The sequence below is a fragment of the Giraffa tippelskirchi genome, chromosome 8 (genome assembly GCF_054371585.1).
Source record: "Giraffa tippelskirchi isolate mGirTip1 chromosome 8, T2T-mGirTip1v1.2.pri, whole genome shotgun sequence".
NCBI classification, from domain to species: domain Eukaryota; kingdom Metazoa; phylum Chordata; class Mammalia; order Artiodactyla; family Giraffidae; genus Giraffa; species Giraffa tippelskirchi.
Genome location: NC_137282.1, coordinates 131625679 through 131641334, shown reverse-complemented (window position 1 = coordinate 131641334; position 15656 = coordinate 131625679). Strand labels below are relative to the sequence as shown.

General features: G+C 50.8%; 1 protein-coding gene and 2 long non-coding RNA genes across 6 annotated transcripts; 1 reads left to right on the top strand and 2 right to left on the bottom strand.

Moving 5' to 3' along the window:
- Window positions 1–3576: 3576 nt before the first annotated feature.
- On the bottom strand, window positions 3577–5148 carry LOC145516843 (uncharacterized). The gene is made up of 2 exons (XR_014061806.1): window positions 4908–5148; window positions 3577–3777 (listed from the first exon to the last, which is right to left on the bottom strand). It is a non-coding gene; the product is annotated as an uncharacterized LOC145516843 (long non-coding RNA).
- LOC145516842 (uncharacterized) lies at window positions 5149–6225 on the top strand. Of its 4 annotated transcripts, none has more exons than XM_081518558.1 (3): window positions 5149–5216; window positions 5494–5578; window positions 5689–6225. In XM_081518558.1, exons 1-3 carry the CDS (start codon window positions 5174–5176, stop codon window positions 5966–5968), a joined length of 408 nt encoding a protein of 135 aa, XP_081374684.1. In that variant the 5' UTR covers window positions 5149–5173; the 3' UTR covers window positions 5969–6225. The 4 variants fall into 4 exon arrangements, 2 of the variants coding, with proteins under 2 accessions (XP_081374684.1, XP_081374685.1); XR_014061804.1 differs by having other exon boundaries at window positions 5154–5220; XR_014061805.1 differs by having other exon boundaries at window positions 5163–5220; window positions 5850–6225.
- Window positions 6226–7854: 1629 nt separating this feature from the next.
- Window positions 7855–14258, bottom strand: LOC145516844 (uncharacterized). The gene is made up of 3 exons (XR_014061807.1): window positions 13850–14258; window positions 11755–11822; window positions 7855–9149 (listed from the first exon to the last, which is right to left on the bottom strand). It is a non-coding gene; the product is annotated as an uncharacterized LOC145516844 (long non-coding RNA).
- Window positions 14259–15656: the final 1398 nt, after the last annotated feature.

The following is a 15656-nucleotide window of genomic DNA, read 5'->3' as shown; positions in this document are numbered from 1 at the left end:
ATTTGATTTGGCTAGAGAAGGCTTCTCTCATCTTCTGTGCGGGAGCCCAGCCGCTGGTGTCCAGAGTTGAGTGGGAGGGTCAGTCTAGGGAGGTCTTCACTGGGTGGACTCTGGTTTCATTTTCTTGGGTCTGCCATTTACAGAGGAAGTGGAGGACCATGGCTGCAAAACAGTTCACTCAGGACACTGTAGGTCCAAAGTGATGGCTTGGCATGTGAGCAGAGGTGTGGAGAGGGCAGGAGATATGAAGCAGGAAAAGCAGGCACCAAGTGTGGGCTGGAGATATAGTTTGGGAGTTAATAAAGGTGGCGCTAGTAGTAAAGAACCCACCTGCCAATGCAGGAGATGTAAGAGACGAATGTGGGTTCGATCCCTGGGTTGGGAAGATCCCCCAGAGTAGGAAATGGCAACCCACTCCAGTATTCTTGCCTGGAAAATTCCATGGACAAAGAAGCCTGGTGGGCTGCACTCCATGGGGCTCAAAGAGTCAGTCTTGACTGAGCACAGCACAAGTTAAAGTTAAAATGTATGGATGATATTCAAAACCATGAGATCACATGAGATCACTATACTGAGTTGAACAGCATCCCCCCCTTGCCCGGCCCCATTTATGTCCACCATGAACTGTGGATGTGATCTTATTTACAAATAAGTTTTTGAAGATTTAATCAAGTTAAGGTGAGGTCATTCTGGATTAGGACAGGTCCAAATCCAATGACTGGTGTCCCTTTAAGAGGAGGAAAATTTGGACACAGACATACAAGAGGGAAGATGTCCATGTGAAGATGGGGGCAGAGATTGGAGCTTTGCTGTTTAAGCCAATGATTGCAGGCCACCACCACCAGAAGCCAGGAGAGACAAGGAGAGGGTCTTGCCCAGAGCCTTTGGAGGGAGTATCGTGCCTTGATATCAGACTTCTAGCTACCAGAACTGTGAGAAAATACACCTTTTTAAAGAAATTTTAATTGGAAGATAAATTACTTTACAGTATTGTGGGGTTTTTTTGGGTTTTTTTTTGCCATACATCCACATGAATCGGCCATAGGCATACATGTGTCCCCTCCCTCCTGAACCCCTCTCTTACCTCCCTCCCCACCCCATCTCTGTTTTTAAAGCCACAAGCTACTTTGTTACTGCAGCCCATTTTAACTACTCCAATCACCAAGGATGTGTGTAGATTGTGGGCAGGGGGCTCCCAAGGATGGAGCTCTGGGACACTGACTCTCACCAAGGTCAGGAAGGAGAAGAAGATAGTGCAAGAGAGGCTGAAAAGGCACAGCCAGAGAGGTAGGAGGATGACCAGGAGCACTTGATGTTCTAGAGCAAATGTGAAGAAAGTATTTCAAGAAGATAGGAAGCCCAAGATGCTCCAGATACATTGATAACAATGAGGACTGAGAACTGATACTGAATCTGGCCAAGAGGTCGTCACTGGAGACCTTGACTTGTCCAGTTTGGGTGGAATGATTGATGTGAACTAGAGGATGGGAGAGAAGGAAGTGCAGGTAGCAAGTAGACAATGACTACCATTGCCCTTGATTTTATAGCCACCAAAGAGAATTTTCTCACCTCATCCTTATAGCCACCCTATGAGATGAGCATCGTTATTTATAGACGGGGAAAACAAGGCTCAGCAGTATTGGAGAATTTGTCCCAGCCCTTGCCACACTGAGAGTGTAGAAACCCAGGGTTTCAGAAACAAAAAATCTAAGCTCTTCCCATGTTTCCAAGTGGCAATTGATCTGATAAATAACCCTGGAAAGGGATGGAGAAAAAAACCCCAACAAACTAGCTCTTGCCTGTACCCAAATGGCTCCAGGGCCTTCCTGGGAGACATTTCTTTGTAAAGAGGCCCTTTTCCCAGTCCCTCACCTGGGCCATCCTCTCCCCTGGCCTTTCCTCATGTCCAGGGACACATCCCCTCCTCCTTGGGGTATCTCTGTCTGGGGCAGGGGAGGTGCATAGGGATGGGGAACCTCAACCTGGATGGATAGTCTCTTTTCTCCTCTTCACTCTGTGTGCTCAAGTAGAGGCTGAACCCTTAAATGCTTCCTGGGGCTGGGCACATAATGGACAGCAGTAAGGTGGGCCCTGGACAGCACAGTAAGATGTGGTTGAGGCTAAAGGTAAATGAGCATGAAGACCCCATCTGAAAATGTTCAAATTCAAGTTTCAAACACTGAGAGACTTCCTTGGCGGTCCAGTGGTTAAGAATCCACCTTCCAATACAGGGGATGAGAATTCAGGGGACTAAGATCTCACATGCTGCGGGTCAGCTAAGCCTGTGTGCCCCGACTAGAGAGACCCGTGTGCCACAACAAAGACCCAGCACAGCCAAAAAAAAAAGGCGGGGGGGGGGGAGTCTGCCAACTAGTGTGAACAGGTCTAAGTTTGATCCTGGGCCAGTGTGCGGACTCAGGTGCCTTAAGTGCCCCCATCAAACTTCCTCTCCCAGGATTTGGGGTCCATCCTTCTACCCCAAGGCTCCCTTCCCTGATGTAAATGGGTACCCAGGGCTCACCCACATGACTGGGGCCTAAAGAACACCAGGCTCGAGGGCTGGGAAGGGACCGTCACCCCACAGTCTCAGTCCAGAACTTTGCCCCTCGTGGGGCCTTCGTCTGCTTCCTCTCACTGTGTCTTGCTGACTGTCAACACCTTGCTGGTGTTGTGTGACCTCTTGGCTAGCTTCTCTCTGCCTCTCCAGAACCCCTTGGCCATCTTGGGAGGGTGATCTGTATGGGCTGCCTCAATGGCCCCCTTGCCTCTGGCTTCCTGTTGGGTGGGAAGCATGACTGAGGTGTGAGGGAGTGGGGAGAGGTCATAGCAGAAGCTGTCCTGCTGTGCTCCCCACAGGGTTGGTTTGGGCTCTACCAACGCTCACAGCTCTTCTCAAGGTGGCCTTCTGTTTTTGTTTATTTTAATTTTAATTTGGCTGTGCCAGGTCTTAGTTGCAGCATGTGGGATCTAGTTCCCTGACCAGGGATTGAACCTGGGCTCCCTGCGTTAGGAGCAGAGTATTAGCCACTGGACTTCCCTGGTGGGAAGTCCAAGGTGGCCTTCTCTGTCTGACATTCCTTCCCCTTGCCTTTAAAAAGTGCCCACAGTTCTCTCCTTTAATAGCCTTGGTTGCTGCACTATCCCCTGGGGTTTCCCTACATCTGCCCATACCTTTGTAAATGATAGTCCTTTTGTGCTGAGTTGAATCTTGTCCCACTCCCCCAGATTCATGTCTACCTAGAATCTCAGAAGGTGACTTCCTTTGGAAAGAGAGTCTTTGCAGATGCAATTAGTTAAGACCATACCAATTTGGGGTGGATTCTAGCTCCAAAGGCTGGTGTCCTTCCTTATAGGAAGGCCATGTAAAGAGACCTAGGGAAGGAGGCCATGTGATGATGGAGGCAGAGATTGGAGTGATGCAGCTGCAAGCCAAGGAATGCCAGGGACTGTCTGCAGCCACCAGAAGATGCAAGAGAGGCATTTGACAGTTTTCTCTGAGTCTCCAGAAGGAACTAACCTTGCCAACACCTTGATTTCAGAATTCTGGCTTCTAAAACAGAGAGAGAAGGAAAATTCTGTAGTTTAGCATCCAGTTTGCGGTAATTTATTACAGAAGCCCTAGTAAACGAATACATCCTTTATCAAGCTTTCTTTCAATTCTCCGAGCTTGAGTGTGCCATCTGTTTCCTGTGAGGACTCTGCTTCTAGTTCACCTCATTTCCCAGAGGCTTTCCATTACCCTGGAGCTTCCCAGGTGGCTCAGCATAAAGAATCCACCTGCAATGCAGGAGATGCAGGTTCAATCCCTGGGTTGGGAAGATCCCCTGGAGAGGGAAATGGCAACCCACTCCAGTATTCTTGGGCTTCCCAGGTAGTGCTAGTGGTAAAGAACCTGCCTGCCAGTGCAGGAGATGTAAGAGACAGGGGTTTGATTCCTCAGTTGGGAAGATCCCCTAGAGAAGGAAATGGGAACCCACTCCAGTATGCTTGCCTGGAGAATTCCATGGACAGAGAAGCCTGGCAGGCTCCAGTCCATGGGGTCACAAAAGAATTGGACATGACTGAGCATGTATGTTCCATCACCCTCAGTAAGCCCCCAGTCCTCATCTTGGTACCTAAGACCTTCCCCACTAGAGTTCCCTGCTGCTTTTCCACACCTTTTATTGCCTGGTTCCCACAAATGTGAATCCAGGGATTTCCCTGTTGATCCAGCTGTTAAGACTGTGCTTCAGGGCTTCCCTGGTGGCTCAGTGGTAAAGAATCCACCTGCCAATGCAGGAGACATGGGTTCGATCCCTGACCTAGGAAGATCCCACATGCCTCAGAGCAACTAAGTCCATGCACCACAACTATTGAGCTTGTGCTCTAGAGACCAGGAGCCACAACTACTGCAGCCCACGTGCTTTTATTACCGAAACTGAGCACCCTGGAGTCTGCGCTCTGCAACGAGGGAAGCCACTGCAATGAGAAGCCTTCATACTATGACTAGAGAGTAGCCCCTGCTTGCCACCACTAGAGAAAAGCCCATGTAGCAACAAAGACCCAGCACACCCAAAAATAAGTAAACAAAATAATAATAATAAAACGACTGTGCTTCCACTGCAGGAGGCGTGGGTTTGACCCCTGGTTGAGGAACTAAGATCCCATATGCTGAGTGTCACGGCCAAAAACAAATGAACAAAAACCAAATGTGAATCCATGGGCCAAGCCCAGCTGGTCTCTTGGCTCCTGACCCTGCTTTGCATTCATCCCAGTCATCTTTTCTGGGTTCCTCCACCCAAATCTCATGCATCCTTAAGGCCGGCTCCACCCTTTGTCCTCCAGCAGGAAGCTTTCTGGAGTCCCCAGCCCGCAGAAAGGGACCTTATTAGCTCTTGGTGCCATCACTCGTGGTTCAAGGTACACACCAGTGGGATCCACAGAGTGTCCTGTGTGCTTCTCCCCAGCTAAGCTGCAAGCCCCAGAGACCAGCACGTCCTTCCTATCAGATGCCCATTCAGGACACATGATAATGTGTGTGAAGAAAGAGCCTGAAGTGTTTCTGGAAAGGATGCTCCTGCTGTACCACCAGGGAAGAGGCAGGATTTCCTGGCTCCCGGGAGAACCTGGGTCCACAGCTCTTACCAGCTGGAACCCTTCTGTGACATCATAGTAGGGACAGGGGCCCTGAGTGATGCATACCAAGCAGACTTCCGTGGACTCAGAAAGACACTTCAGTAGGTGGGAAAAGAGAATCCCCCTCTCTCCCCAGTTAGATCTTTCCCCTCTCACTTTCCAGTTCCAGACTATACAATAGCGAGTCTGATGGCTCCCCCTCCCAGAGGTGTGTGTGGGGACAGAGGGTTTGGGGGTATTCTAATCCTCCAGCCTGGAGGCCCCATGCTGCTTCTCCTGGTCCTTCATCCCCACACCCCATCGAAAGCTCCTCTGACTCACTGCTATTCCGAGCCCTCAGTCTGCTCCCCACCAGCTCTCAATTCCTCCTCCTTACAGAGAGAATGAAGAGGTCCCCTGTGGTAGAGTCTGCATCTAAGTCCTCGAACCTGCAGGAAGAGAACTTGCCCCAGAAAGAGGCTGAGTGAGTACTGTACTGAGGCAGGGAAGCACTGTCCTTGCATTAAAAAAAAAAAAAAAAAAAATCTATCTTCTGAGTCTCTTTGCAACTGATCTGACATTTCCCCCTTTTAGGAAAGGCTGGCACCCCAGGGAGTCCAGATGGGAGGCAGAGTGCAGCCTGGGGGGTCGGCCCTGCCCCTCTGGGCCCCACGTCTCTGAGCCCTGCCTCTGCGGGTGCAGCCTGAGGACCAAGGCCGTGCTGCACCCTCGGCCCTCTCCCCTCTCCCGCCCAGCCTCTCAGGTGCTCCCCAACGTGTCATCTGGAAGGAAGCAGCTGTCTTCTCCGGGGACTGCATTCAAGTCTCAGTTCTCCCAGAATTCTCCGAAGCCCAAGGTGAACGCCAAGTCCTAGCTGGCCTCTGGGGACAGGTCAAGAGCTTCCTGCAGTGCCACACCACTACGCAGGCTGGGACCCATGGGCATGTGGCCTCGGAGATTTCTTAACCCGCTGTCCAAGTCCTGGCCAGAGGAGCCCCTGCACACCTATATCCCACTGGGAGGGAGCCACTTGAGCCTGGAAGCCCTATCCCCAATGATGTCACTTGTGGAGGCTGACAAACCCCGGTCCTCTCCACCATTCTGTTTTAAATAAAAATATATTTAGTCAGTTATGGTCTTTCTCTTGTAACTACTGAAAGCAGAGTAAGGATTGGTTTTAATTGAGAATGTATTTTCTCATTCTACTCCAAATTGGGCTTTCTAGGGTCCTGATTATATGACTGAAGGTCTTGATGGCCTTTCAGTTATGTCTGCCTGTAACCCTGTGTATGCGGGACACTGTGACCCTTGTATTTTTTTCTATTGTGCCCAGTTTTGGTGGGCCATGGAGTCAGGTCCACCAGGGTTCAATTTCCATAAACATAATGATGGGATTTTGATTGGAATTGTATTGAATCTATAGATCTGTTCGGTGAGAACTGATATCACTTCATGGCAAATAGATGGGGAAACAGTGGCTGACTATTTTTTGGGGCTCTAAAATCACTGCTGATGGTGACTGCAGCCATGAAATTAAAAGACGCTTACTCCTTGGAAGGAAAGTTATGACCAACCTAGACAGCATATTAAAAGTCAGAGACATTACTTTGTCAACAAAGGTCTGTCTAGTCAAGGCTATGTATGGTTTTTCCAGTAGTCATGTATGGATGTGAGAGTTGGACCATAAAGAAAGCTGAAAGCTGAAGAATTGATGCTTTTGAACTGTGGTGTTGGAGAAGACTCTTGAGAGTCCCTTGGACTGCAAGGAGATCCAACCAGTCTATCCTAAAGGAAATCAGTCCTGAATATTCATTGGAAGGACTGATGCTGAAGTTGAAACTCCGATACTTGGGCCACCTATGCGAAGAGCTGACTCATTTGAAAAGACCCTGATGCTGGGAAAGATTGAGGGCAGGAGGAGAAGGGGACGACAGAGGATGAGATGGTTGGATGGCATCACTGACTCAACGGACATGGGTTTGGGTAGTCGCTGGCAGTTAGTGATAGACAGGGAGGATGGCATGCTGCGGTTCATGGGGTCACAAAGAGTCGGACATGACAGAGCAACTGAACTGAACTGAACTGATATCATTAAATTATGAATCTTCATGAACAGGTTACATCACTTCATTTATTTAGGTCTTTAAATTCTCTCAACAATATTTTATAGTTTCAGTGTAGAGGTCTTATACATTTTTCATTAGATTTATTCCTAGGCATTGAATGGTTCTTGTGCTATTGAAAATTCTATTTTTTATACGGGATTTTTCTAAGTATTGGTGATGGGTAGTGTAGGAATGAGAGGCCTCTGTAAAACCTCTGTAATACCCTTAATTTTTTAAACAACAGCTTTATTGAGATATAATTCACATACTGATGATGGACATGAGTGCTCAGTCATGTCTGACTCTTTGCAACCCCATGGACTGCAGTCCGCCAGGCTCCTCTTCCCATGAGATTTACCAGGCAAGAATACTGGAATAGGTTACCATTTCCTCCTCCAGGGGATCTTCCTGGCCCAGGGATTGAACCCATGTCTCCTGCATCTCCAGCACTGACAAGCGGATTCTCTACCACTGTGCTACTTGGGAAGTCCAATTCACATACTACATTCACCCATTTAAAGATGTACAATGGCTTTTAGTATATTCATAAATATGCGTAACCATCACAATCAATTTTAAAACATTTTATCACTTCAAAAAGAAGCCTTATTTTCTTTAGCTATTACTCATCTATTGTATTGCTTTTATAATATCATTTTCTATTTTTTTTTTTGCTGCTGGTATAGATGTATTTAAGTATATCACTTGTATTCAGTGACTTCATGAAGTACACATATTCTTATAGTTTGTAGATTCTTCTGGATCTTCTATGTATGACATGTCATCTATGAATAATAATATTTTAACCTTCCTTTTTCCAGTCCTTATTCCAGTCTTTTATTTCTTTTTCTTGTCTCATTGTCTTGGCTGCTGCTGCTGCTGCTAAGTCGCTTCAGTCCTGTCCGACTCTGTGCGACCCCATAGACGGCAGCCCACCAGGCTCCTCCGTCCCTGGGATTCTCCAGGCAAGAACACTGGAGTGGGTTGCCATTTCCTTCTCCAGTGCATGAAAGGGAAAAGTGAAAGTGAAGTCGCTCAGTTGTGTTCGACTCTTAGCGACCCCATGGACTGTAGCCTACCAGGCTCCTCCGTCCATGGGATTTTCCAGGCAAGAGTACTGGAGTGGGCTGCCATTGCCTTGGCTAGGATGTCTAATATAATGTTGAACAGAACATTGTTGTGAGTGGACATCTGTATCTTATACTGATCCAAAGGAGGAAACTTTCACTATTTTGTCATTAAATAAGATGATTGCTGTAAGGTTTTGTTTGCAGACAGTCTTTATCAGATTAAGGATGTCCTCTGTAAGTTTACTTAATGTTTTTAATCATAAATTGGTCATCTGATTTCAAATCCTGACTCTTTCACTTATTAGTTACTCTATTCTGAGGAAACCACTGAGACTATTCTCTGAGACTCAGTTTCTCCATCTTAAATGGAGAAAAGAATTTCTACTTTAAAGCTTCTTGTGAGATTGGGAATATTTATGAAGAACAGCTAACCCAAGTAGGTACTCAGTTGAATGCGTGGCATTGCATTATATACAGTTTTATTCATCCTCCTCCCCCCCCATGAAGTTTTTCTTTGCGTCTCTTGTCCAGTACTGTATCCCTAGTCTTAAGAACAGTACCTGGCATATAGAAATTGCTTCAAGAAAGAATTTTTTAACATTTTTAGTTGTGCTGGGTCTTTGTTGCTGCCAGCTTTCTCTAGTTGCAGAGCTTGGGACTTCTCACTGTGGTGGCTTCTCTTGTTGTGGAGCACAGGCTCTGGACGCATGGGCTTCAGCAGCTGCAGCATGCGGGTTCAGTAGTTGTGGCTTGCTGCTTTTAGGGCACACAGGCTTCAATAGTGGTGGCGCATGGGCTTAGCTGCTTCTCCACATGTGGTATCTTCCCAGACCAGGGATTGAACCCCCGTCCCCTGCATTGGCAGGTAGATTCTTATCCACTGTACCACCAGGGAAGTCCAAGAAAGCAAAATTTTGATTAATCAATGTCTATTTTCTCTTTTCTGAAATGCTATGGCTATAAAGCATGGTTTGAGAGCCCAGAATTATACTTGTCCCTTAGAAAATCACATAATTCTCTTGGGCACTTCCAAAGTTCAGTCCCAACTCTCCTTCTGACTTTTAAAAAGTATCATATTTTCCACTTCTAGATTAATCAATTTCTGCAGTCCCTTCTCCCCTAACTTGTTGTACGTCAACAATAGAGCTCTAAGGACTTCCCTGGTGGTCCAGTGGTTGAGACATTGTGCTTCCAATGCAGGGGGCACGGGTTCAATTCCTGGTCAGGGAACTAAGATCCCATATGCCATGCTGTGCAGTCAGATCATTCAATCAATAAAATCTTTGATTAAAAAAATAGAGCTCTGGGGTCAATTCCCAGCATACCAACCTGTGCTGCATGATGGTGGACAAGTCCCTCCCCCTCCTGACCCCTGAGACCTCAGGGGTTTCCTCCAATTGTGGTTCCAATGAGATGTGACACTCATGGGCTTGCAAATCTCCTGAGAATCTGCTCTGCTTTATCCAAGTCTCTCGTAAGAGCAGCAAGGAAACTGGATGAGCCTTCTAAACTGTCAGGAAGTTCTGAAATCTGGGAGGTGGATGAGGAACTTCCAGCCTGAGGGATGAAGACTGGAAGACACTTCTGGACACACCCCAATTCTGCCCAGCCCCAGTTTGTATCAGGACTTCCTTATTCCTGCTGGAATGCCTTCCCATTGCCAGTAAATCCTCTCTACCCTCCAGATTAGGATTTTCAACCTTGGCACCATTGACATTTTGGACCAGATAATTCTTTGCCATGAGGGCTGCCCTGTGTACAGGAGGATGTTTAGAATCATCTCCGACCCCTACCCTCTAGATACTAGGAGCACTGCCTGCCTACCACACAAACATTCTGAGTTGTGACTACTAAAAATGTCTCTAGACAATGCCAAAAGATCTTTCTAAAGCCCCCTTCACCAACCTCTCCCAGTTCAAACTGTCTCTCCCATAGCAGGCCTTTCCTGCCTCCCCCTACTTACATGCATCCCCCTCTTCTCAGAACTCTGAGCAGTGTGAGTCAGAGCTGTCACCATCCCAGGGGAGAACGCTATCTAACATCTACGGAGCACTTATCCCATGCTGTTGCACAGACTGTCTGGTGGAATCCTCACAACAGACCCAAAAGTAGATTACATGTGTGGTCCTCTTCATATTTCAGATATGGGAACCCAGAGAGATGATGTCACTTGTCCAAGGTCACATAGGCAGTAAGTGGTGGATGTGGGATTCAAATTCAGGCCATCTAACTCACCGGCTCATAAACCAATTACTCTATGCTACAGGTTATTTCCTCATTTGTTTCCTATGTATTCACCTGCCTCTGAACACAACTGCAAACCTTTTGAGGGTAGGGACTAAAATACATCTGTGTATTTTTCACAGGGCCAAGCACAGGGCAGGAGAGCCAAATATAACTTTAGTGATTGATTTCCTGCCAGTATGGAGTTTGAGGCATTAGAAGGCATGAGTATGTGGATGAGATCAAGGACTGGGGAGAAGAAAATTTCAGTATAAGGTTTAAATATTCAAAGTATTCATAAAATGCACTGAACATAGTTGCACATCTCAATGAATTTTCACAAACTGAACACACTGTGTGTAACCAGCTCCAGAATCAGATCATCATCAACCCAGATGCCTCCCTCATACTCCTTTCCCAACTCTCTGGGTTCCCCTGGGACCGTTTAGATCTCAAGTCCAAGGCCTGCACACGCACAAGGAGAAACTGAGGCTCAGAGGCAAGGGTTGACTGGTCTAAGGTGGTGTGGTTCTAGCCTGGTCTAGAAGTGTTTGTATTCTAGATCCCCATTTTGCTATTTGAGTAGTTGAAGAGAGCTGCTCACCTGGCAGGTGATGGGGTGGAACTAGATGCTCCATTGGACCCACCAGGATTCTATATGAAGCATGAGAGTCGGGAGGAGGGGGACTGGGGAGCTGTCTTGCTCCCTACATTTTCCTTGAGTCTGGGCTAAAGCCAAAGAAAACACAAGCCTGGCTGCTCCTCTCACAAGGGGAAGTCAAAGTGAGAGACTTTACAATTAGAGTCTGGAAAATCTTCCACTTCATTGCCCCCAGCTCCCCGATCAGGGAGAGGATGGGGTGAGGGGTGAGGGAGGGCCCTGCTGGCAGTAGGGACAGGAATTCCAGGGTCTGGAAACAAGACGGGCTTCTCCCTCAAGGGGCTCACAATATTCGGCAAAACCAGACAGCTTTTGGGCATAGAGCAAAACCCCACTTATTACGTACTGAAATTCCATCCACTAGGATCCTAGCGGGAGGCTTGAGCCCACCTCGAGCGGAAGCAGTTAAGCCCACGAGACCACCAGCTGCAGCCTTGGTCCTTACCTTGTGTCCCAAAGCCACCCCTATCTGCAGCCCTCAGACTTCCGCATCCTGGTCCCCGCCCCACGGTCCACATCCGCCCCGCCTGAAATTCACTTTCTATTTTCACCGAAGCGGTTTAAGCCGACCATCCCGAGGGAATAGAAGGTGTTCCCCTACCTTGCCCCAACTTCTCTTATCTCACACCTCCTTCTCAGGTCCAGAGGTCCCCACCAGGTAGATGAGACCTAAGAAAAGGGTAAAAGAGAGGAGGTTGCTTCTCTTTGCAAACTCTTCTGACACCCCCTCTGCCCTCCCCAACCATCTGGCTTCCCGCCCTGGCTCCCGCGCCGGGCTGGGGCGCCAACTAAATCTGATCAAAATGCAATTGCCAAGTCGTTAAGGTATTTGAATTAAAAAAAAAAAAAAACTCCCGAGAAAGAAAGTATTTGATGGCTAATAATCTCATTTCAATATAATGGGACCTTCTTCTGCAGAGAGCAAGACAGGTTAAGAGATATAATTATGACTTTGCAAACTCTCTCCCAAGCGCGGGAGACGCGCTGACAGGTCTGCGCGCGGCTGCGCCCGACTCCTCTCGCTCCGACCGGAGACGCTTTGTCTGCAGGGCCAGTTAAAGAGACACGGTCCTTTTTCTCCCCCCAACCCCCCGCCTCGGCCTACATTGCAATTTAACTGTCAGCCGCGTCCTCGCCCCAGGATCAGCTCTGAGTCCCACGCGAGGATTGGGGGTGGGATGGAAGAGGAAGACCAGACTAGGGGCAGGGGGAAGGAGAGCGAAGGACCGAGTGTCAAACGCTGCCCCCAGGAACTCGGAGCTAGGCTTGCAAACCCGCTCCCTTAGTGGGCTCTTTAAGGTCACGTCTATACCGTAGAGTCTGCGTGGAGCAATGGTTGGGCCGGGGTGGTGGTGCTGGTGGCGGCAGTGGTAGTAATTCAGGCCGCTAAGATTTATCTATCGCCCATATCCAAAGTAGTCCTTCTTGAAGGACCCCAAAGGAACAGATTCCTTCCTGGTAGAATCGCTCGGTTTCAGCTGGCGGAAAGGAACCGAATTAGGGAGATGGGGAGAGATGGCGTTGGTGCTATTCATAGCTACCTTTCCCCTACACTCTAAACTTTTTTCCTCCCCTTTACTATACTGGGAGGGGGGAAAAAAAAAACCAATTGGAAGCCCGGATAGGAAATCCTTGAAGAAAGACTTTCTCGGTGTCACATGTCGCCTCCTTAAAGAAAAACTGAGAGAGAAAATCTCTAATGCGGAGTCTACGTGTGTGCGGGGTGGGTGTTGGGAAGAGGCAAAACGACCGGCTTAGCATCGTTAGAGAGTTTTGATTGCAGTTCGGGTCAAGGGACTGGGGGACAGTCGATGCCAGGAGCTGGAGAGGTGTTTGAACCGCGGCAGCCGATGAGATTAGCGGCGCAGCGGTGCCAAGGGACCCTGGGCCCCTACTTGGAAAGGTGGGCGAGCGTTTGTGCGCGCGAGTGCGCACGTCCCTGAGCACTGCTCCGGGGAGAGCCCTGCGCTCCCAACCCGGCGAATAGTTGGAGCCGGAAAGCGAATGCAGGGAAAGAACGCACTCAAGACAGACGGACAGACAGACACTCTTGTCCCGAGAAAAGGAGTCGGGGCTAAAGAGGACCGGAAGCCGATGGCGTCCCCAGTTTTCGCTTGTCCCCGGCTCTCTCGAAGCAGACGGGAGATTGATTCTGGGTATTTCCCGCCGATCTCGGCGCCGCCCAGCTTTGCGCAGAAAGAATTCGGAGGAAGCGGGTGCGTCACTGCCCCTCCTCGGCACTCCGAGCCCCTCGAAGGGTGGCCGGGAGGACGCCGGCCACGTGGCCGCAAGGGGGTGAGGCTCCGGCGAATCCCGGGGCCACTTTGACGGGCAGGGCCGGCAGGCCTAGAGGCGCCGCGACCCCTCTTCTCCAACTGGTGAGGTGGTGGAGCCGGGGTCCCAGGACTCCCTCCAGCTCTCGCGCCCCGCCCCGAGGACTGTTCGAGACGCCTTGTTGCACACCAGCCACGGCGAGTCCCTAGAGTCACTCGCGCAGCAGTAAAAATGAGGTTGGCACTGTCGCGTCCTGCGTGGATCGCACACCTGGCGGCGTATCCTTGAAGGGCGGTCTGTAAGCGAGAGGAATCGTCCTCGCTCGCCCGACGGCTCCCCCTGGTGGCCCGGGTCGCCGGCTTCCCGAGGCAGAGGACCTGGGGGAGAACCAGGCCTCCAAGAAAGAGAGAACCGATGCTCACCTGGTCGGCCCGGCTGAGCACCCTCCCCAGCGTATGCCGTCCCTCCGGCTTCGTCGGGCCCAGGGTGGCCACACCCTGCTGTAGCACCCTTAGCTTCTCCCGTCGCGCACCTCAGGATGGAGAGGGGGCGTTTCTGGAAGCAGCACTCCCCACCCTGCTCCACTCACTGGGCAATACTTTGCCAGGCGGCTTTCTGACATCCCTGCCCATTTTCCTCTCGGTGTTCAATGATCCAATAGGACTGAGGCCTGGCGCGCGACCGCCACAGGGGACCGTGGCTGCCGGGAGCCCACGTGGCCGCGCGGGACTCGGCTGGGATTCCCCGGGTGGCGGGTCTGGCTGGGGGCCGGAGCCGATGGCTCTGGGGGCGGGGGCAGTTCGGGGCGCCGAAGACGGCGGGCCGGGGTCCCGGCCCGGTTGGGGGCGCCGGGGAAGGCGGGCGCGGCCGCCGGCGGGGTCAGGGGCGAAGGGGCAGGCGGAGGGCAGCGCGCGGGGAGCCGGCGCGGCGTCTCGGGTTACGCGGCCCAGCCCTCCCACCCGCAGCTCGGGCGCGGGGCCCCGGGCGGACTCGGGCAGTCCCCCGCTGTTTGCATTTCTCTGGCAGGCGGCGGGGCTTGGGTTGAAAGGAATCGCCTCCATTTGGAACGTTGTTTATTTTTCTTAACTAGCCAGCGCCGACAGACGACCCCGAAAGCACGGCGGCTGGACCCGGCCGAGCCCTTGCTGGGAAGGGGGTCAGGACCAGGTTGGGGGGGGCGGCCCGACGAGAGGGGCGGCGCGAGCCCCCGCCGGGGGAATGCGCTCGGGTCCCCTCCCGGCCGAGTTGGGGGAAGGGTCTCGGAGGAGTCGAGAAACACTTTCTTCCGTGTAGGAAAACCTACTTTCTCCTGCCGCAATTTACCTTCGCTTTGACCTTGCACGAGGTGGGGCGGGCGAAGTGGTTAAGCTTTCCGGCTTTGGGGTCTCGCCGCCTTGGGTTTCAGTTCCGCTTCCTTCATTTTTTTTTTTTTTAAAGCCCCGTGACCTTGAGCAAAACGTCTTTGTGACTCAGTTTCCCCAGTTCTCAAATAGGTATAACGTAGTGTTTATGAGTTCGGGATTTTATAAGGACTAAATGAACTATTTCACATAAACCCTTAACGCTGGGCCTAGAACTTGCCAAGAGCTCAGGAGACGTTAGCGCTTCTCCTCGGGGCGGTGGACGGTGGTCGGTGCCCTAGCCAGGCGAGGGTGAGTGGGGATGGGGGCAGCCAGCAGACGTGCGGCCCACCGGGAGGAGGCTCGAGCTGGAGACCCACGACTCGGGGAGAGGTGCGAGCTGGGGAAGAGTTCTGAGCGTTTTGACATGAAATGAATAAAATGCAAATGATATTCAAAGCCAGATGCTAATGAGGATCTATCCTTTGAGCGTCCACGGCCCCGGCAGTGCCCAGAACAGTGGCGGAGCTGGTGTGAACTCAGAGATGGGCAGGGTCCTGCAGCCGGGGACTCGTGTGTGTGTGTGTGTGTGTGTGTGTGTGTGTGTGTGTGTGTGTGTCTGTGTGTGTGTGTGTGTGTGTGTGTGTGTCGGCGCGCGCCAGCTCCGGAATGTGCGTAGCCGACTCCGGGTATGCTCGCGCCGTCATGAAAATGAGGTCAGGGAAGGTCGTTCCACTCTGCAGCATAAATCAAGGAGGAAAGGAGAATGGATGTGAGAGACAGTCCCCGGAGACCGCCCCGAGAGAGGCTGAGCGAGGGAAGCGGGAGGGGGAAAAGTTCTGCGGAGAATGGACGAGAAGCGGGCCCAGGCGCTCGCCCTCCCCGCGCT